At 36.4% G+C, this 22,807-nt stretch overlaps 1 protein-coding gene across 1 annotated transcript in view; it reads right to left on the reverse strand.

Annotated features, from left to right (window-relative positions):
- The window catches only part of LOC123530896 (dynein heavy chain domain-containing protein 1-like), a 161,276-nt gene that overhangs the window by 105,990 nt on the left and 32,479 nt on the right, over positions 1-22,807 (reverse strand). The window contains exons 26-41 of the mRNA XM_053518035.1: positions 18,717-18,914; positions 17,852-18,022; positions 16,991-17,234; positions 14,527-14,625; positions 10,733-10,893; positions 8,977-9,111; positions 8,568-8,663; positions 8,186-8,317; positions 7,503-7,731; positions 6,838-7,011; positions 6,046-6,277; positions 5,038-5,186; positions 4,251-4,478; positions 3,462-3,724; positions 2,715-2,847; positions 399-511 (exon numbers count right to left, since the gene is read on the reverse strand). Coding sequence (XP_053374010.1) covers positions 399-511; positions 2,715-2,847; positions 3,462-3,724; positions 4,251-4,478; positions 5,038-5,186; positions 6,046-6,277; positions 6,838-7,011; positions 7,503-7,731; positions 8,186-8,317; positions 8,568-8,663; positions 8,977-9,111; positions 10,733-10,893; positions 14,527-14,625; positions 16,991-17,234; positions 17,852-18,022; positions 18,717-18,914 — 2,757 coding nt within the window. The remainder of the gene's footprint in view (positions 1-398; positions 512-2,714; positions 2,848-3,461; positions 3,725-4,250; positions 4,479-5,037; positions 5,187-6,045; positions 6,278-6,837; positions 7,012-7,502; positions 7,732-8,185; positions 8,318-8,567; positions 8,664-8,976; positions 9,112-10,732; positions 10,894-14,526; positions 14,626-16,990; positions 17,235-17,851; positions 18,023-18,716; positions 18,915-22,807) is intronic.

The raw sequence follows: 22,807 nt of genomic DNA on the forward strand, positions 1-22,807 counted from the left end.
ATTTTTCTTCTTAAGAATTTCATGAAATTTTGCTTGAAGAAGAATATGTAAAGCATAAAGGGATATTTTCCTTGAAATGGTCATTACATATATACTGCCTTTATAATTAACCTAAAAACTTTATCTGTTATTGTTGGAAACCACGGCAAAGCTTCTGACAACAACATTTCTGAATCTTAAGTTAAGTGTTAAGTATTGCTTCTACTTTACCCATTAATGACATGTATAAGTAATATTTAATTATACTGAAATGAAGTATTAATATATAATAAACAGCTAATTAATAAATCAACCTAAAATCCAAAGTGAAATAAAATATAGAAATTCTGTAATGGGTAAATTGCTGAATAAATACTGTAACAAAATAAAATGGGAGATATATCAAGCAGGTATAATACCTTATCAGCCCTGGGCTGGCCCCTAATTTTGTACTGGTTTTCACTGGACAGATCTAGAGACCTGAGGGCAGTACGGAGGTAATCAAGGTGCTGGGCTGTCACCGACATTAGACCTGCAATCAAAAAATGTTTGCAAAGTATACCAACACAGATGTATTATTTGTACTGAGCAAACTTTACATTTAATAAGTTTAGCAGTGTGCATGTTAAATTACCATGCAATCGAAAGCAAGGGTCATAAAATGACAACATTTAAGCTTTTTGTTTGCTTGTCTGTTTTGGGTTTAACGCCGTTTTTCAACAGTATTTCAGTCATGTAACGGCGGGCAGTTAACCTAACCAGTGTTCCTGGATTCTGTACCAGTACAAACCTGTTCTCCGCAAGTAATTGCCAACTTCTCCACATGAATTATCAGAGGTGGAGGATGAATGATTTCAGACACAATGTCTTTTATCAAATTGTCACGGAGAACATATGCCCCGCCCGAGGATCGAACTCTCAACCCTGCGATCCGTAGACCAACGCTCTCCCTACTGAGCTAAGCGGGCTGGCTAACATTTGAGCTTATCTATAAACATTTGAGCTTATCTGTATATCAACATTACAATATATCAAAGTTACCATTGGAAAGCCTTTCTGTATATCAAGCAAGTGTTATCATTGGTAAGCCTTTCTGTATATCAAGCAAGTGTTATCACTGGTAAGCCTTTCTGTATATCAAGTAAGTGTTACCAATGGCAAACCTATTGGTATATCAAGCAAGTGTAACCAATGGCAAACCTACTGGTATATCAAGCAAGTGTTATCATTGGTAAGCCTTTCTGTATATCAAGCAAGTGTTATCACTGGTAAGCCTTTCTGTATATCAAGCAAGTGTTATCATTGGTAAGCCTTTCTGTATATCAAGTAAGTGTTACCAATGGCAAACCTATTGGTATATCAAGCAAGTGTAACCAATGGCAAACCTATTGGTATATCAAGCAAGTGTTATCATTGGTAAGCCTTTCTGTATATCAAGCAAGTGTTATCATTGGTAAGCCTTTCTGTATATCAAGTAAGTGTTACCAATGGCAAACCTATTGGTATATCAAGCAAGTGTTATCATTGGTAAGCCTTTCTGTATATCAAGCAAGTGTTATCACTGGTAAGCTTTTCTGTATATCAAGCAAGTGTTATCATTGGTAAGCCTTTCTGTATATCAAGTAAGTGTTACCAATGGCAAACCTATTGGTATATCAAGCAAGTGTAACCAATGGCAAACCTACTGGTATATCAAGCAAGTGTAACCAATGGCAAACCTACTGGTATATCAAGTAAGTGTTACCAATGGCAAACCTATTGGTATATCAAGCAAGTGTAACCAATGGCAAACCTACTGGTATATCAAGTAAGTGTTACCAATGGCAAACCTATTGGTATATCAAGCAAGTGTAACCAATGGCAAACCTATTGGTATATCAAACAAGTGTAACCAATGGCAAACCTATTGGTATATCAAAAGTGTAACCAATGGCAAACCTATTGGTATATCAAGCAAGTGTTACCAATGGCAAACCTATTGGTATATCAAGCAAGTGTAACCAATGGCAAACCTATTGGTATATCAAGCAAGTGTAACCAATGGCAAACCTATTGGTATATCAAGCAAGTGTAACCAATGGCAAACCTACTGGTATATCAAGCAAGTGTAACCAATGGCAAACCTACTGGTATATCAAGCAAGTGTAACCAATGGCAAACCTACTGGTATATCAAGCAAGTGTAACCAATGGCAAACCTACTGGTATATCAAGCAAGTGTTACCAATGGCAAACCTACTGGTATATCAAGCAAGTGTTACCAATGGCAAACCTACTGGTATATCAAGCAAGTGTAACCAATGGCAAACCTACTGGTATATCAAGCAAGTGTTACCAATGGCAAACCTATTGGTATATCAAGCAAGTGTAACCAATGGCAAACCTACTGGTATATCAAGCAAGTGTTACCAATGGCAAACCTATTGGTATATCAAGCAAGTGTAACCAATGGCAAACCTATTGGTATATCAAGCAAGTGTAACCAATGGCAAACCTATTGGTATATCAAGCAAGTGTTACCATTGGTAAGCCTATTGGTATATAAAACGTTACCACTGGTAAGCCTTTCTGTACATCAAGAAAGTGTTACTTTTGGTAGGTCTATCTTTTTATCAAGAATGTGTTACTTTTAGTAGCCCTACCTGTATATCAAGAAATGTGTGATCTCACATAGGCCTATCTGTTAATCAAGGAAGTGCTACTTATGGTAGGCCTTTTTATATAAAAGAGTGTTACCTTTAGTAAGCCTATCTGTATCATCAAACAGTGCCCAGCATCCTGACTGGACCATTCCCATCATGTACTGTGTCATCATTGGTAATGTGATCTCTGCATTACAGTTGATTGCAAACAGGCAACATCCAAACATCTATAAAACAAGAATAGTATATGAATATCAAGCTCTTGATGCAAGATTCTAACAGAGGCCCATCTCACTAAACAATCAGTCTGGTGTCCTTAAAAGGATCCACTGAGGACTTTATACAATAACATCTGGAAAACTATTACACCCAAAGCTTTTGCTTGCCCATCCTTTTAGCTTAGCGTATAGAACTCAAAACTGTTAAATGGGAGATAGGATTTTGATCCCTAGGTGAGGTAAATGTCTTTGAGTTAATAGAAGACAATATGCTGAACTTATTTGTTCTCTACCTTAGGTATGTGTGGAGAAAAAAAGTTGTCATTTACTTGCTGCAAGTAATTAGTAATGCATAAACACTGGTAAGGTTATCTGACTATTGGTACATAAAGGAAATACTAAAACTGGCATTAACCTTTAGCCTGCTGGCATCAAGTGATCCTGCCTTTGCGAACAGTGCAGACCAAGATGTATGGTCTGCACTATTCACTATTCAGTCAGTAAATTTTCAGTGAACACCCTTTGAATAATAAGTGTACTGGCCAAATTGAACGATAGACCAGTCCATTTTAGAAATTTAGCAGGGTAAAGGTTAAATATACATCAAAGATAACAGAACACACCTTGGCTAGATCTTTCACAGTTTCAGACTTCCCAGTTCCCGCTGGCCCAGTCAGAGTACCACAGTGGAAGTTCTTCAAGGCCTGCGTGAGGGACAGGAAAGCCCTTTCTGTAAGTGGGGTCAATACAAGTCTTGTATCTGGCCCCAAATATTCATAGTCATAGTGGAACACATTTCCCAGCTGTGTTATAGTGCAGGGACCAAACTGGAAATCTGTAGATACACTTGTTTTTGTTCTCGATAACGACTGCATGGCAGTTTCATCTGAAAGAATTAATGCGCCACTTTTCACAATTAACAAGGTGGAATCAACTGAAAATATTTTATTACTATATGAAATTCGTGGTCTCTAAGAGCCAGGTGGTCTCTCTTCATAGGTGACCTTCAACACAAATTTGACTGTATATCAATACATACAGCATACTGAATACACAGAAATGGATGTGTAAAGAACTTTTAATTTAAAAACAAAATCTATAAAAATATTCATGACATATAGTAAAGTATTCCAGAATTTCAGCTGTTAATAGGATTTATGAACTTCCACTCAAATGGATGTCAACCACAACAGACATTATGCAACTTTATCTATAAACACAGAACATAACTTTTTCTATTTGTACAGTCATACAACCCAAGGCAGTCAAAAATAGGTAAATGAAAATAATTCCATCTTGAGTGTTTTAAGAAATAATTTGATGCATACCAATGAATTAATCTGAATACAAAAATAACAAAAGCATCCAGTGATCCAGTGAAAAACCCTAATAGTGCAAAAGCCATGACTTACCAACAGATTCCTTCCTTGTTCTAGTTGAGGTATAAGATGTTGTCTTCCTGGTTGTGGCCCGGCTCGCCCTGCGTACAAACTGGTGGTCAGACTGGACTGAAGGTGGAGCTGGTACTGGGTCTACAGGTTCCTGTTTGGCACGGAGGACATTCCTGATGTCCATATGGTAACGTAACCTTCTCATCCACGTGAATGATTTCTCATTGATCACTTTTTCTGATAGCAGAGCTAAAATTAAATAAAAGATTCTAAGAGACAAATTTCTTCAAAAGCATATAACATCCGGTGATCATTTAAGATGAGATATATCATAAGCCAAAGCATTTAAATATATTAGCCTTGTTGCTGCTTCGGAAGAGCCAATCTTTCTATTAGTCCTGGTATTGTGTCCAACACAAGGATGTTTTCTCCCAAATGTGATAAAAGCTACTGATATTAAAGGCAAGTACTATTTATTTTTGTTGTTTTTGTTTTGTTTTATGAATAGTGAATATTAAATCAATATCTTGCATATTATCTTACCTGAAGTTTTCAATATTATAAATAATCCTACAGTAAACAAGAAGATACAAATTCTTAAGATTTAAAAATTCTGTAACTTTTAGCCTTAACCTGCTGGCAGATGGTCTGCACTGTTCCCTTTTCAGTCAGTAAATTTTTAGTGAACACCCCTTTGAATAATTAGTGGTGCTGCCCAAAATGAATGATGGACCAGTCCATTTTAGAAATTTAGCAGGGTAAAGGTTAAGATTTCTTTATGTTTTGACATTAAAATAATTGAACTCACCTTCTAGTGAGTCTCTCTGCTCAATATTCTGGTTGACAAGTATAGAGATGAGAGACTGCAGTCTTTGTTTTACATGTTCATTTATGCCTGTCTTGTGCATTTCCTTCAGTACTTCTATATACTGCTCCAGTCTAGAACTGCCATTCAACCTGAGTAAACAAATTAATGATTCTAGCATATAATTCTGTATCATGTATGGTTAAAAGGAGATTCTTACCATTTTGTTTTGTATTATACATGTATATAATTAACAGGGAGGTAGTACCTAACTTTTATTTTTTACTATTTTTTTACATTTCTGGAGCCAAAACATACATAACTAGAGCTGCTTTTGAGAAAAATGCATGTCTCCCACAACTGCCTAATCATCTAAATAGCATGTCAGTCTTTATTATACTGTTTACTCACTACAAATATACCTTTGAAGAGTAAAAAGGCTGATTTTGTATAATGCAAGGGCCATAATTCTGATGTGCCTCAGGCGATTTGGCTAGTTAATGAACTTGGCCGAGGAGTTATGGTCAAAAACATTTGGTTCAAGTTTGGTGAAGATTGGATGAGAAATGTTTGACTTAAGAGCGCGGACAGGAGCAAAAAGGCCGATTTTTGGTAATTCAAGGGCCATAATTCCGAAGTGACTGGGCCAATTTGGCTAGTTATCGAACTTGGCCGAGGACTTTTGGTCAAACACATTTTGTTCAAGTTTTGGTGATGATCGGATGAGAAATGTTCGACTTAGAGTGCGGACAAGACTTGTGTCAGACTGACACACACACAGACTGGAGTAAATCAATATGTCTCCCACACCACTGTGAGGTGGGAGACATAATTATGAGCAAGTTACAAAAATTATTTTTTGCCAGATGATAGAAAGATCTTTTTAATTTTTCTAAAGACTTAAACATTCAGAAATTTCAGATTACGATTCACAAGAGACTTGTACCTGCAACATTTTCATTAAATCACAGCAATTATTGACACATATGCAAACTAAATGCAATTACTAACTTCAAAAATTTCAATTCATCTATTTCAAAGTCTGGTTTCTCCAATATCCTATGCATGGCCCTTTCCCATAGTATCCCCTCGGCGACAAACACACACTGAGCCGGGAACCGTAGCAACCAGTGCTGGTACTGGTGGCTGACCTGTACCGCTAGATCTTCCTCAGTCAACTCAGATTTTGCTCTGTAAACTTTTATTAACTCATCTAAGATATGAACTGGCTGAATTTTTCCACCTAAAATAAAACACACTCTAAATTATTAAAGTTTAAACATTTTTTCAGTGACACAGAATTACATATATGTACTTGAAGAGAAAACAGATTTTTAGTTGTACATTTATTACTTTGTATTGGGTTAAATGCCTTGTTTCAATGGTATTGTAGTTAAGAAAATTTTTTATTTAATGTACAATGCCAGTGAATAAACTATGTGTAAAATTAGGCGTTTAATCAAATAAAGCTCAGGTTTAAGTAAGAAAGTGCAGAAAGTTTAGTCATTTTTTAATTTTCATCATAGTGTAGAAAAAAGCTGTTCTTTTTTCTTTCAAATCGGTGTTTGTCTGTTGTGTATGACAGTTCATTAACATTACAGAATTCATAGAATTCCTGTTCTTCAAAATTCATGACCAACTTCCAAACACCAAAAGAGATGAAGGAAAAAGTACTCTTTGTCATGAAAAACAACTACCTTACTCAGAAACTGAACTTGTTACTGTACAGCTCACAGTGTTGAAACCTATAATCAACAACTAATCTAGCAGGACAAAATTTTACCACAATTAGAAATAACCTACCATCTTCCATTCTGGTCTGTACGCATGCTTGAAGAATGGTTGCTATGGTATTTTTCATGATACCCTCGAGCAGTTTCAGCCATATCGTAGACTTGCCTTGTGCTTCAAGATGAGCGAAGAATGGCACCTCCTCCCCATGTTTGCCTCTAAGAGCTATCACCTGTAGTTTATCAGCTGTAACAAGAAACACAGTGTATATCTAGCATTTGATTGGTTGATTGTGAGCTCACTTTTGAAATTGACCAATGACACGGTTGCATTCTGAGACTGGTCTATTTTACTTAGTAATTTTTTTAAGCTTAGTTTCGATAAATTTAACAAAGAAAACCGAAAACAAAGCAAACAAACAAACATCTAGAACCCGCTGTGAGTAATCATTTTTTGAACTTCCTCCTTTTATATTTTTTGTTAATCAAGAGTTGTGTACACATTATATTGCCTTGTTTCTTGATTTCTTAAACAACACCAGTACTGTTATTGTCTTTAAGGAATGCTAACTTCTATTCTAAAGACACCAGAAAATGAGTCATATTTTAACACAGTCCTTCAAAAACCAATCATACCACCAGATTTCAAAGTCAGATGCACTAAATAAGTAGGGCAGGCATGATTACGGTATCACATTACAGTCTGTTAAATAATTTTTAAAGAAGAATTATAATTACCATGTAAAGCGAAGTCCAGGTGTGTATTTAGACTTGATGTACCCGGAGGCAGAGCAAATGCTAGAGACTCTATCCCGAGGAAACATTTCTTGGCAAACGTTTGAAGAGCCTGGGGGTTCCTGGAGATACCCATCATTTCTACAAGTTCTTCATCAGACAGGAAGTATAGACGGGTAAACTGTTGTCTACAGTTGTCCATCAAAGATGACAGATGTTTCAAGATTTCCTCCTGAAAAATTAATATTTAACTTACAGCCTCAAATCTTTAATATATCTATTCATTTAACTAATTAGCTTAAATTTTGAATATTCTTGAATGACTGTTCCCATGTCACAGGAAACTTTGAACTCTGAAGGGGATAAAGGTTCATGACCTCTTCATTTGTTATCTAAAACTATCCCGAGCTGGTTGGATGGGGAACCAAAAGTAAAAAAATGCAGAAAAAATTGTAAAATTTCACCAAAGGTGTTATATGATTCTGGCCCCTCTTATATTGCCTTTTTGTCTACTCAGATATAGTGCAACTGTAGAATTACAAGGCTTTACCTGGAAAAAATTATCGATGACCAGAAAAATCAGAAATTAAGCTACCCTGATTTTATCTTCATCAAGTGTTTAATAACTGAAATCTCTGTTTTCAATCAACTAGGGTCAAACTTTGGAATGAGGCATAAAAACTTACCTGAGTCTGTATTAGCTGTAAGAAGAGTGCCCTGAGATTGTCTCCTTGTAGTAACCTGTAACCCTTCTCTCCACGTCGCCTGTTGATCACAGTCAACACCTTCGAGTCATTGGACACCACCCGCATCCAGTCCTGTAAAATAGGAACAAATATTGTTCAAGCTTTAGTCTGGAATTAAACTTACCTTGGCTGGGTGACATTGCCTAGAAATAACTAATCCACACTTGCCACAGCACCAAAATGTTTTCACTGATAATGATTTCCTAAAACTATTGCTGCAGTGCTTTCTCTGAGCACCTCAACCAGCTTTATTTCATTAAGTTGTGTCTGTTTTGTTCCTGGTAATACTTTTCCAAGCTAAACAAAGTTAAATATAACTAACCTTGAATTTAGCATGAACACCTTCAAACTTTGGAGCATGTTCCTTGAATCTCTTGTACAGTTCAGGCCACTCAAACACTTTCAGCAGGTACAGCCACTGAAACACAAACACACAATAGATTTTATATAACATATAAAAAGTCAGCTCACCCTTTTTCTTCCCAAACAAATGAACATACATAATTCATATCTTTGAAAAAAAAAACACAGAAAAGATATTTCAACATCTTTGTCATTATATGTCTTGTATTTAAAAATGTTTTAGAGTCAAATCTAGTCAATGTACTACATTATACTCAGTTAATGATTTTTTCTCACTAAGACCAGTATTTATAGGATTTTCTCATAACAAAAGTTCTTTTTGTAAGTGAAAAAGGTGGAGTTGTGACTGAGTATGATAGTGTTAGTACCTTTTTCTGACATGTATACCAGAGATCTGCTATTTCCTCGACCTGTTGTAAGGCACTGTTCCATGATTCAACTTCTGCTGTCATGTCTCCGAGATATGGGGACTGCATCATACCTCGTATACTGATCTGACTATCCTGTTTCATAGAAAGGGAAAAATACAAGACTGATAAGATAATCAGCAATAAATATTTTTGCAACACCCAACTCTTAGTTCCTCAAGTTCAGATGTGGTAATAATTAGACAATTCTGCTTCTCCACAAAAAATTACCCATAGAACAAAATCCAATTTTATCACTACCTTGTCAGTCAATTCTACATAGTTGCATAAAAATAGTAGGGTTGGACATCATGACTTACATTTGTACCACAATATATTTCAAGTCTAAGTTTACAGAATTTTATCTTACTTTAGTTGGAATAGTCTTTTAATTTTAGCAGCAAACAAGAGCTATTGGTGACAAATGCCCCCAAAATAGGCCCAAGAATGCCAAAGTTGTATTCGAAAAAAAAATCACATATCATTTTGTGACCTTGACCTAAGAGGCCTCAGTCATAAGTGTGACACATCTTCTCAATACGGTTAACATTTGTGTCAAATTATTCTCAAATCCCTTGATAAACGGACCAGACAAGAAACACCTTTGACTTCTAAGTGTGACCTTGACCTTGGAGCTAGTGGTCTGGGTCTTGCACAAGACACCTCATCTCATTATAGGGAACATTTATGCCAAGTAATTTCAAAATCCCTTTATCAATGGCAGAGTTATGGACCGGACAAGAAACAGACCATGTTAACCTTTGACCTCTAAGTGTGACCTTGACCTTGGAGCTAGAGGTCTGGATCTTGCTCATGACACATCATCTCATTATGGTGTACATTTATGCCAAGTAATTTCAAAATCCCTTAATGAATGGCAGAGTTATGGACTGGACACGAAACATACACTGTTAACTTTTGACTTCTAAGTGTGACCTTGACCTTGGAGCTAGGGGTCTGGGTCTGGGTCTTGTGCATGACATGTCGTCTCATTATGGTGAACATTTATGCCAAGTTCTTTCAAAATCCCTTCATGGATGGCAGAGTTATGGACCGGACACGAAACAGACCATGTTAACCTTTGACCTCTAAGTGTGACCTTGATCTTGGAGCTAGGGGTCTGGGTCTTTTGCATGACATGTCGTCTCATTATGGTGAACATTTATGCCAAGTTCTTTCAAAATCCCTGTATGGATGGAAGAGTTACAGCCCGGACAAGGATTTACCGGACGCACGCACACCCATACGATTTATGTATTAGGTGGTCATTCCATTGTTTGAAAACAATAGAATGACCACTTAAGGAACAAAAGAATTAAGTGGTTACAGAATGAATACAAAGGATTTCTATTGTCCTAGGCCACACCTCCTACCACCTAAGGTACCAATCGTGTGCTCGCACTCACACACGGACGGACAGACGGATGGACAGTGTGATTTTAATATGCCCACCTTCGGGGGCATAAAAATAGAACCTGTGGCAACAATTATTGATAGAAATAATGTAAACAACAGATGCAAAACAATTTACTGGTATTACTGTGTGTTTGCATTTTTCATAAAGTTACATCTGAAATTACATTATTCCTATCTTTGCCAGATATTTATAGTAATATCTGAAATAAGCCAATGCACATGGTTCTTGCCACAGCACAATTAACAAACACTGAAAATACTCATCCCTAAAAACTAAGCTGGCAATAATCTTAGATTTTACCTCTAACTGATATTTCAATTCCTCAACTTCAATGAGAATATAGTAGTCATCATCTGCTACATTCAGACCCCTTGCTGTACCATCTTTCATAGCAGCCGCTCTTTCCTGGCGATACTTCTCAAGTTTTGTACGCCTTTTTGGACTAGACGGCCTCTTAGGCTCTGTAAAAAAGTCACACGGTTCTATAAAGAATATCTGCACCTTTCAACTACATTCTTAACCAATAATATTTCACCTTTTCAACTTATAACTTATCATTTCTGTTTCTTGTTCTTCATCTCTAATATGTGTGGACTGGTTGTCAGTTTATTACTTGCAAAGAACAAGTGAATAAATATGAGAAAGGAATCAAGAACCAATGATACGGTTTCATTAATGACATACTGTTGAATACAGAAACACTTACCGTACTTTAACTTTTAAACAGACTGAGACTTAAATATTTGAATCAAGATTGTAAACAGTTACTAGATAGAACAAGCTTCACCATTTCTGCTAATCTGTAGCAAAATGCTATAATAACAATGCATTACTATTACACTACCTATCTTTCAACATATATAAAATACGTATTGTCTTAAGGTAGCGGACCCTTAATGAAAATCAAAATTTCCATTCAATTACTTATTACATGTATATTCAGCATTGTCGGGAATGAATGGTTAGTCAGGTGTTCTTACAACCTACATCATCAGAAGTTGTTTTTTTTTATTCTGTTTTGGGTTTAACACCATTTTTCTACAGTATTTCAGTTATGTAACAGAGGGCAGTTAACCTTATCAGTGTTCCTGGATTCTGTACCAGTACAAACCTGTTTTCCGCAAGTAAATGCCAACTTCCCTACATGAATCAGAGGTGGAGGACGAATGATTTCAGGCTCAATGTCTTTTGTCAAATCGTCATGGAGAACATACGCCCTGCCCAGGGATTGAACTCAGGACCCTGTGATCTGTAGATCTGTGCTCTCCCTACAGAGCTAAGCAGGCAGGCTTTATCATAAGATGAATGCAAAAATATCATACAAGAGTAAATGGATGCATAAAAATATAGTCCACTACCTTAACTAACAAAGAGAAGAACATGGGACAAAAGACATTAAATCATTAACATTTTAATTATAACATTAAAGACACACAAACACATGTAACCTAACACCATATTAATGCAATATGCTCCTACTGCACTTAATGCCCTATTGTTTGAATACATAGATCTATGCATTTATTATGTTAAGCTGTATTCCAACAAATTGAATGTACCCAAAGACTGCAATATACCCTTCCAGTTTAATATTTTGTTCCAGAGGCCAACAGAATATAAGTAAAGTTAATCAAAATTGACACCATTCCTTGAAAACATATACACTCTCTCATAAGACTAATTCTCAAAATTTCTCTGATTTAACTGCATGTCCTGTCTTATAAATGACTAGTCTTATGAGAGTGTAATATATTGAATACACATTTCCCATTTAATTTAGCACATAATACAGTGTTTGATTCAAACATAGATATACCTGCTCGCTTAAGTTTAGCTAATCTTACATGCTCTTGTAATTCTTTTAATTGTATAGCTGTAAAATAAAACGCTGACTGAAAAATAATGTGCATGTATTCATACACTCAGTTAAGACCCTCACTTACCAACCTACGACAGAAATTATTTGAATTTATTTCTCAAGATTTGCACAAATTCATAATTTAATAAACTCCAAATGATAATAGGCAATTTCTGTACAGTCACTTTTCCTTGTACAGTGTAACTTCCAGAAACCTCACACCCTCAGGACCAGGAGAAAAGTCCGGTTTTTGGAAGTGTCCGGTATGTGGAGGTAGTAAGTGTTTTGGACAAATACAACTGCATACCATAAACCGTTCTCTGTGATTTAGAGCAAGTTCAGACTCACAAATTATTTTAATTTTGTCCTGCAGGGACAGTTCAGTTTTACAGTGTTTCTATGTTGTCTTAGTCATTTTGATTCTGAATATGGAAGTTCCAGTATTTAGAAGTAGGGTCTATATAGAAAATAGGAGAAAAATCGTGACCAAGAAAATTGTCTGATTTTCAGAAGTTTCCGGTTTTTGGAAGGTCCGGTATTCAAAAGTTCCACAGTATGCTGTTTTGGCATCTTTCAGCAGTTAATGTAAATCATAGAAGCACATGGCTTTACATACGTACATGCCGAGGACTGCCAAAACACTTAAGGATTATATGTACTAAAACGGTCACTGCCGATCATCACTTAAGGTTGACTACCTTAAAATTACACACAGAAAACACACACACATACAAAATAAATATATATAACTGACACACATAATATACAAGCAACACAATATACTACTGAATCACTACTAGCAATGAACTTAAATATCTAGATAAGCTTCAAACAAGATAAAAGAGTTATACAATATTAAGGTTTGTGAAAGCTGAAAACAAAACTTCTTGATATGCAGTTTTTAAACAAAACATTCATGCATTGTTTTGTTTTACTGTCTTAAAAGTCCAAGCTTGCCAGTATTCAACTAAAACCTTTGAGGAGTTTTAGAAAGATTATCTTTGATGTTAGGGAGATACTATTCCACTAGCATTATGTGTACGAATTCTGTGATATTAATTCAGAATGGACTGACTGAAAACATACATATAAAGTACTTGTAGAACCTAATTCTGCAGTTCAGAACATGTTCTTTTATTATATAAATGCATGTACAGTCAATCTGTACTCAGCAGCCAGCAAATGAAACGACATAATGTAGGTGCTTAAAGACATGGTGTGGATGCTTAAAGACATAGTCGGCTGCTTAAAGACATATTAACATGAATGCTTATAGACATAACATGAATGCTCAAGACATAATGCAGATGCTTAAAGACATAGTGTGGCTGCTTAAAGACATAACATGAATGCTTATAGACATAACATAATGTGGATGTTTAAAGACATGATGTGGATGCTTAAAGACATGATGTGGATGCTTAAAAATAAATATAATGTGGATACTTAAAGAGATCATATGGATGCTTAAAAACATAATGTGAATGCTTTAAGACATTATGTGGCTGCTTAAAGACATAACATGAATGCTTATAGACATAAAGTGAATGCTTCAAGACACAGTGTGGATGCTTAAAGACATAGTGTGGCTGATTAAAGACATAACATGAATGCTTAAAGACATGATGTGGATGCTTAAAGATGTTATGTGAATGCTTAAAGACTTAATGCAAATGCTTAAAGATGTTATGTGAATGCTTAAAGACATAATGCAAATGCTTAAAGACATAGTGCAGACGCTAAAGACATAACATAAATGCTTATAGACATAACGTGAATGCTTCAAAACATAGTATGGATGCTTAAAGACATAATAAGGATATTAAGGCAGATGACTTCTTAAACTGAAATAAGAAGAAAATGTCCAGTTATCTGACTGGCTGCTTATGGCAGGTGGCTGCTGAGTCAGATTAAACTGTTCAGAGAATTCGTAAAAATATATAAATGTTATACTGAAACTGCTCTAGTACTTTTAATGTCTCAGTTGTAATTCCGCATCTGAAAATTACATCTTGTTTCATAAAAGGTAAGACAAGCTTAAACTGTAAGAGCAGTTCGGTTATTACAGAATAATAAACGCATTATGGAAAAAACAAGGTATTTAGCGAAACTTGGTAACTGAAAAATGACAATTAGTCTAAGAATGGAATTTTAATTAGAAGTGAAAAATGAGCAGAATTCTGTGCCAAACTGTATTATCCTTCAAACGTAGGATATATAAGGGAAGGATAAATACGTATGCTTGTTTTGCGCAGGGGTTTAGCTGGGATAATCGTACTTCGCCGTTTCTGTATCGGAATTTCTTCTTCGACCTCCGAATCCGACTCGTCTCCCTCTGGCAGATTAATAATACATATAGGAACAAAATAAGGAAGTATACAAAAAATTGTGCTGCCTATTTGATTTCTGGGATTAAGAAATTTGCAGGTCTGTGACAAGGACATAACATGGCTGAATATAGAAATGGGACAGAAAATCTAGTTTTAACACACTTTCAAAGTTAAAAACCTACATGTCAGACTATTACACACATAAGAAGGAGCATATATATAAATAGTTTTTTTAAGTCTGAAGCAAGACAGTTTATAGTAACTATGGTTTGGAAGTCGCTAACTAATACGTTCATTTTAATTTTTAACCATCCATATATTTTGTATAGCTTTTAGCCATTTCATTTCCATATGTATCAACTAGGTAGTAAATTTCTTTAGACACTCAATAACTAATATTGGATGGCAAAAAATAAATGTTTGAAAAATGTGTATACATTTAAAATCAGTTAATCTCATCAATTATCACATCATCTTAAAACAAGAGCTGTCTCCATAGGATGACATATGCCCCCGATGGCACTTTGAATGAGTAGTTATGGCCGATGTTAGAGTTTAGGACCTTTGACCTATGGAGCTGGGTCTTGCGCGTGACACGTCGTCTTACTGTGCCACACATTCATGCGTAGTTATTTAAAAATCCATGCATGAATGACAAAGATATGGACCGGACACGCCCATCAATGCACTATCATGAAAAATGACCTTTAACGTCTAAGTGTGACCTTGACCTTTGAGCTACGGACCTGGTCTTGCGCACGACACGTCGTCTTACTGTGGTACACATTCATGCCAAGTTATTTGAAAATCCATCCATGGTTGACAAAGATATGGACCGGACACGCCCATCAATGCACTATCCTTTAATGTCTAAGTGTGACCTTGACCTTTGAGCTACGGACCTGGGTCTTGCGTGCGACACGTCGTCTTACTGTGGTACACATTCATGCCAAGTTATTTGAAAATCCATCCATCGATGACAAAGATATGGACTGGACACGCCCATCAATGCACTATCCTTTAATGTCTAAGTGTGACCTTGACCTTTGAGCTACGGACCTGGGTCTTGCGCGCGACACGTCGTCTTACTGTGGTACACATTCATGCCAAGTTATTTGAAAATCCATCCATCGATGACAAAGATATGGACCGGACACGCCCATCAATGCACTCTCCTTTAATGTCTAAGTGTGACCTTGACCTTTGAGCTACGGACCTGGGTCTTGCGCGCGACACGTCGTCTTACTGTGGTTCACATTCATGCCAAGTTATTTGAAAATCCATCCATCGATGACAAAGATATGGACCGGACACGAAAATTGCGGACAGACTGACAGACTGACAGACCGACAGACCGACAGACTGACAGACCGACAGACGGACAGACGGTTCAAAAACTATATGCCTCCCTTCGGGGGCATAAAAAAAATCAATGTTGTATAACACATTATATGACTAAAATATAGAAATGATGTGAAATACTCTTACTTATTTTCTACAGTTAAACAGATTATGTGATCAATAACAAAACAAGAGCTGTCGGAGGACAGCAACGCTCGACTATTTAACAGCCTTGTCGCTTGAATGAATAAGAAAGTCGAAAAAGGGGCATAATTTAGTAAAAAAGTAAAATAGGGTTATGGAACCTGCATAGTGCTTATCAGCTCATGACAGTGAACTAGTGTGTGAAGTTTCAATCCTTTCCCATTAGTGGATACTGAGATACCAGCTTACATCCAAAAACTTAACCAAAAATTTCTATGTTGAAAAAGGGGCATAATTTTGTAAAAAAGCAAAATAAAGTTATGGGACCTGCTTTGTGCATGTCAGATCATGACAGTGAACAAGTGTGTGAAGTTTCAATCCATTCCCATTAGTGAGTACTGAGATACCAGCTTACATACAAAACCTTAACCAAAAAATTCTAAGTCGAAAAAGGGGCATAATTTTGTAAAAAAGCAAAATAGAGTTATGGAACCTGTGCAATGTAGGTCAGTTTATCACAGTATATAAGTGTGTGAAGTTTCAATCCATTCCCACAAGTGGTTACTGAGATACCAGCTTACATACAAAACCTTAACCAAAAATTTCTAAGTCAAAAAAGGGGCATAATTTTGTAAAAAAGCAAAACAGAGTTATGGAACCTGTGCAATGTAAGTCAGTTTATCACAGTGAATAAGTGTGTGAAGTTTCAATCCATTCCCACAAGTGGTTGCTGAGATACCAGCTTACATACAAAAACTTAACCAAATCGGGACGCGGACGCTGACGCGGACGCAGACGCGGACGCGGACGCATGGGCGAGTCCAATAGCTCTACTATTCTATGAATAGTCGAGCTAAAAATGAAAATCCTAAGTACTATACTCACCTTTTGAAGCTAAGAGACTGTCAGGTATATGTTTTGCCAATTTAAATTCTCTCTCCAGCCAGAATTTTTTCATGTGACCTATTTTAAGTTCAAGGTCATATTCAGCAACTGCTCCGAGGTAAATTTGATGCACCAACTGAGCATGCTCTTCAAGGTCATAGGTCAAAAGGTCAGCTACAGTGAACTGTTTCTTGGGGTCATAGGACTCATTCATCCCAACAAATATGGCTTTCCAGTGTCTTTCCTGTAAAAAGTTAATACATCAAATATCTGCTTTTAACTGAAATAGATTGAAATAATAAACAAGAGCGAATCTAAGTGCCCCATCTCCCAAATATCATTATCAGTAAGTTTTGCCTTAAGCCTTAATTTCAGTTTACTTTAATAGTAAAGTCAGTATCTTGTTTTCTCTTTTAAGAACACAAAAAAGCTTCAGTTCCTAATAAAAATTTGATTACATCTTTCTTGACTCAATTATTTGACCCTGAATTTAGGTCAAGACTATCATACTATAGACACAGGATCAAGTCCTGTCATCTATCTTGCAATAAATGGGCGCCCATATTCATCAATGTTTTAAGTCCAAAATTTAGACTTGGAAATAAAACTTCTAAAAATTCAAACTGCCATAACTTCCATTGTAACTCATTTATATTGCTAAAACTTTCCTGAGCCTTTTGCTTATGTATATATCAAAGTCATGCCAAACTTCATTAAAATCCATACAAGATTTAAAAATATATGGCAAAACGTAAATTTAGCATTATAATGTCTCAGTCTAAGTTGCAGACTTAAAACGCTCATGAATACGGACCCAGATGTTCTGCAACTAAGCTCAAATTCATGTAACAACAGAGTTACCTTAAGAGCATCATTCGCTAGCTTATGAAGAACTGGTAGATCTTTCTTGAATTCCTGCAAGGTCTTGAACCATGTGGTTAGGACCTTGTCACCGTGAGGAAGGTACGGTTTGAGTTGACTGGCAGCTGCCTGCCACTCCATCACTTTTTCTAGAGCTTTCTTAATGTTCATCTGGAAAAAAACAATCATGATTCACTAACTGTCACAGTTATGTGAAAAGACTAAACAGCTTTCATGAGTTTTGCTTTTCTGTTTTATACAAAATGATGCTACAACCCTCCCCTTTCCACTGAAACTATTTTGAAGGTAAGAAATGTAATAATTCAAGCCATTTCTGTTAAAAACTAGAGCTGCTTTTGAGAAAAGAGCACGTCTCCCACAACTGTCTAATCATATGAATAGTAAGTTTGTCTTTATATACTGTTTGCAGCCTATTAGTATCTGTTGGAGTTGGGGTAGGGGTAACCGGTCTACAACGGTGTATCAGTAATTATGTTCAAGGGCCGTAATTCCGAAGTGACTGGTCCGATTTGGCTAGTTATCAAAACTGGCCGAGGACTTACTGGCAAACACATTTTGTTCAAGTTTGATGAAGATCAGATGAGAAATGTTCGCCTTAGAGTGCGGACAAGCTTTGTGACAGACAGACAGACGCACAGACAGACACACACACACACAGACAGGAGTAAAGTAATATGTCTCCTACACCACTGTGTGATGGGAGACATAATAACATTTCAGAAACCTTCTCTTACAATAAAAACTGAAACTAAAAACATAAATTTAAAAGTTAACAATTCAAACTTTTTTGGACCCCCGTGTTATAAGCGGTCTGCCTTATAGGTGAGTACATATAGTATAATACCTTCTTGAAAAGCATAGATTTCCAATCTTTGATTGCATGTGTTGAGCTCTCCACATATTTCCAGAGTTCTTGTCTAACGTCTAGTTTTACCGTCATCTCATTAAGGAATGTAAGATCGTACGGCTCACCACAGATTGCCTCTCGCCATTTACTTGCCTTCTGTAACTGGTTCTGAATATCATAAAACTTATCTCGGATCTGCAACAGAACAAAAACACAATTAATCTGATGCAAAAAAAAAAAAAGAATGATTTTATGATCATGTGTGAGTTATGATAGATATAGCAAGGTAAAGAGAGCTCATTCAGTTAAAAACTATCTTACTGGTCAAACTAAAAGAACGTCCTGTAAAACAAATGTATTCAGAAAAGACAGCATAATAAATAAACAGATGACATACTTAGAAAGCTCAGTTTCCCACATGGGCCTTACTATGATCAGTCACTAACCTTCAGCCACAAAAATATAAATATATAAGATTGACATAAGGACACATATAGACAAGAGTAAATCTGAATGACTCCAATACTTTTTTTTTTTGGGGGGGGGGGGGCACAAAAAGTCAATTTGGAATGTTACTTCAATGGCTTTATAAGGCAAGTAGCTGTTTATTTTATTACCCGAAATTATAACCAGAAGACAAGTAGCATTCACATTTTTACATGTTTATTTGTACATTTCAGATATGAATACAGTCACATATTTCAATTACCGGCACGTAAGATACTGTAAACAGTGCTAATTCAACCTATGAAATATTCCTTTCAATATAAAAGTTATTATCAATATTTTGGCAGAGTATGGCCACTCCAATGAAAGCTATTTGAAAAACCAGTCGACCGGGAGGAAACCAGACGTACTCGTAAAGCACCACGTCATTGCTCCACGTTACCTGTAGAGCAACAAGCAGCGCCACACGGACGCAAGGGATACCACAGTACACCACAGTAAATTAAACATCCCCCAAAACTAGACGTTACCTGCAAAGCAATGAGGAATATTTAGCGGACCAACGGAGCAAGGCAACGTACTGTGGTTCTAAGCAACGAGCAAGGCTACAGTACACAACAATATTTAGCGGACCAACGGAGCAAGGCAACGTACTGTAATTCTAAGCAACGAGCAAGGCTACAGTACACCACAATATTTAGCGGAGCAAGGCAACGTACTGTACTTCTAAGCAAGGCAAATACTATAATGACAAGGCTACAGTACACCACAGTAAATTAAATATTCCCCATAACTCGACGTTACCTGCAAAGTAATGAGGAACATTTAGCGGACCAATGGAGCAAGGCAACGTACTGTAATTCTAAGCGAGGCAAATACTATATGATGAGCAAGGCTATGACATCAGCAAGGCTATGATACATTTAAGCAAGGCTAGTCAGATATTGCCAAGGCACTAGAGCAATACCTTTAATATACACCGTAACATCCGTACCATCAAAACGTCCCAAAGCACGCCCGATCGCCCCCACGGTCGACAGAATTCTTCCAGGCCCTTACAATTAGGAGTGACATAAAAATAATTGTATATAAATATGGAAATGATTAACTGGAATTTTAGTAATAAAAATTATACATGTATTAATTCTAAATTGTCCTTTTGATTTCTCATAAAGCAACAGTCCGGAAGAATGATATCCTTTAGATTTGTCTGTTTCACAAATTGTTTGTAGCCCAGGAATCCGTTCAATTAATGTCTGTGGAAAGTACCTGGAGTCTGATCACTTCCGGAGTTGGCACCCAATGGCAGCATATTATCTGCAACATAAATACTTCACAAAACAGTCAGATTGTCATAACAGAATTAAAGGTACAAAATTAATGAATTGTAGTATACAACAATTTTTATTATTATTATTATTATTACTGGGGTGTGGCGGTGTGGGCAATTTAACATCGATCTGAAGCGCTAGCCAATACACCTTTAGTTCAACTGAGAAGATTGCACGTGCTCTCGATTTAATATAACGCTCGAGTGGTTCCCTGACGAATAGGCGTTTATCATTAATCTGTTATGTTTAGACAAGGAACTAGAAAACTGGATTACTTGACAACGACGATAGTTTATAGCTAACACACCTAGCAACGAGATAGCCATAAATTTCGGGAAAAATAAAAGTAATTATTTTTAGGCAAAATAATTTTTATTATTTTATTACCCGAAATTATAACCAGAAGACAAGTAGCATTCAATTTTTACATGTTTATTTGTACATTTCAGATATGAATACAGTCACATATTTCAATTACCGGCACGTAAGATACTGTAAACAGTGCTAATTCAACCTATGAAATATTCCTTTCAATATAAAAGTTATTATCAATATTTTGGCAGAGTATGGCCACTCCAATGAAAGCTATTTGAAAAACCAGTCGACCGGGAGGAAACCAGACGTACTCGTAAAGCACCACGTCATTGCTCCACGTTACCTGTAGAGCAACAAGCAGCGCCACACGGACGCAAGGGATACCACAGTACACCACAGTAAATTAAACATCCCCCAAAACTCGACGTTACCTGCAAAGCAATGAGGAATATTTAGCGGACCAACGGAGCAAGGCAACGTACTGTGGTTCTAAGCAACGAGCAAGGCTACAGTACACAACAATATTTAGCGGACCAACGGAGCAGAGCAACGTACTGTAATTCTAAGCAACGAGCAAGGCTACAGTACACCACAATATTTAGCGGAGCAAGGCAACGTACTGTACTTCTAAGCAAGGCAAATACTATAATGAGCAAGGCTACAGTACACCACAGTAAATTAAATATTCCCATAACTCGACGTTACCTGCAAAGTAATGAGGAACATTTAGCGGACCAATGGAGCAAGGCAACGTACTGTAATTCTAAGCGAGGCAAATACTATATGATGAGCAAGGCTATGACATCAGCAAGGCTATGATACATTTAAGCAAGGCTAGTCAGATATTGCCAAGGCACTAGAGCAATACCTTTAATATACACCGTAACATCCGTACCATCAAACGTCCCAAAGCACGCCCGATCGCCCCACGGTCGACAGAATTTTTCCAGGCCACAATAAATTTGCCAAAATTTATCCCCCAAAAATTCTGTGCAAAGATTTCTTAAATTCTAAAAAATACTATCTCAACTTTACAACAATTATATTTGTTCTTTAAAACCAAACTGGTTCATCCATATAACTATAACATAATCGGATAGGCTATTTGAAAGACAAGTAGAGCAAATCCCGCCAACATCACGTGATCACGTTTTGCCAATGTATGAAACAAGGAGCGGAAGGATTATCGTCTTGAGTGATTCGGATCATTTGTTCATCATCATGATGATAATCTATAGTTCTATCTTTGAAAGAAATAACTAACTTAAATGCTTACCTAAAATATATTTGTTTGGATACACGTTTTATCTTAAGATTTATGTCCTTATGTAATTCAATTAAATTCAATTCCAACCATGTTGATATGTGCCCCTTCAAGGCTATACATCAATATCCAGAAAGACCATTATCCCTTTTATCCGCAAGCATTATGTTGTTACTGCATTTTGGTTAGCTTTTCAATGAGTTTACCAGGCCTCAATCGGGTCGGGTATGACAACACAATCCAATACACTACGGTACCAATTTAAACATAGTATAGATCAACTTGATACTAATTAAAACGACTGCATGTTTATACATTGTATTATCGTTTGCTTGTTATGGTTCTCATGCATCGTTGAACTCAAGAAGATTGTCAATGAAAAAAGTTAAGTGCATACTGAAATGTTTTTCTGTATTGAAACGTTTTAATGAAGAAAATCATAATTATCAAACATTTTATCGTTTAAGTTACCGTGTGGGATTTATACATCAAGGCATGTCTGCCTATTGATTTATAATAATACTGCGGTAGAATACCGAAGCTAGCGGATGGGTCACACATCCCTAAAAATTGTCGTGCAATTATACATGTATTTATAAATGATAGATCTACTGCGGAACTAGGTCGATATATTTATCAATAACGTGTTAAAGTAGTTGTACTTCTGTCGAATCGTATATTAAAAGAAAACCATACTTTACTATGAAGACCCTGAATAATCGACTTTTCCA

Source organism: Mercenaria mercenaria, chromosome 11 (genome assembly GCF_021730395.1).
Source record: "Mercenaria mercenaria strain notata chromosome 11, MADL_Memer_1, whole genome shotgun sequence".
In the NCBI taxonomy this organism is placed as follows: Eukaryota; Metazoa; Mollusca; class Bivalvia; order Venerida; family Veneridae; genus Mercenaria; species Mercenaria mercenaria.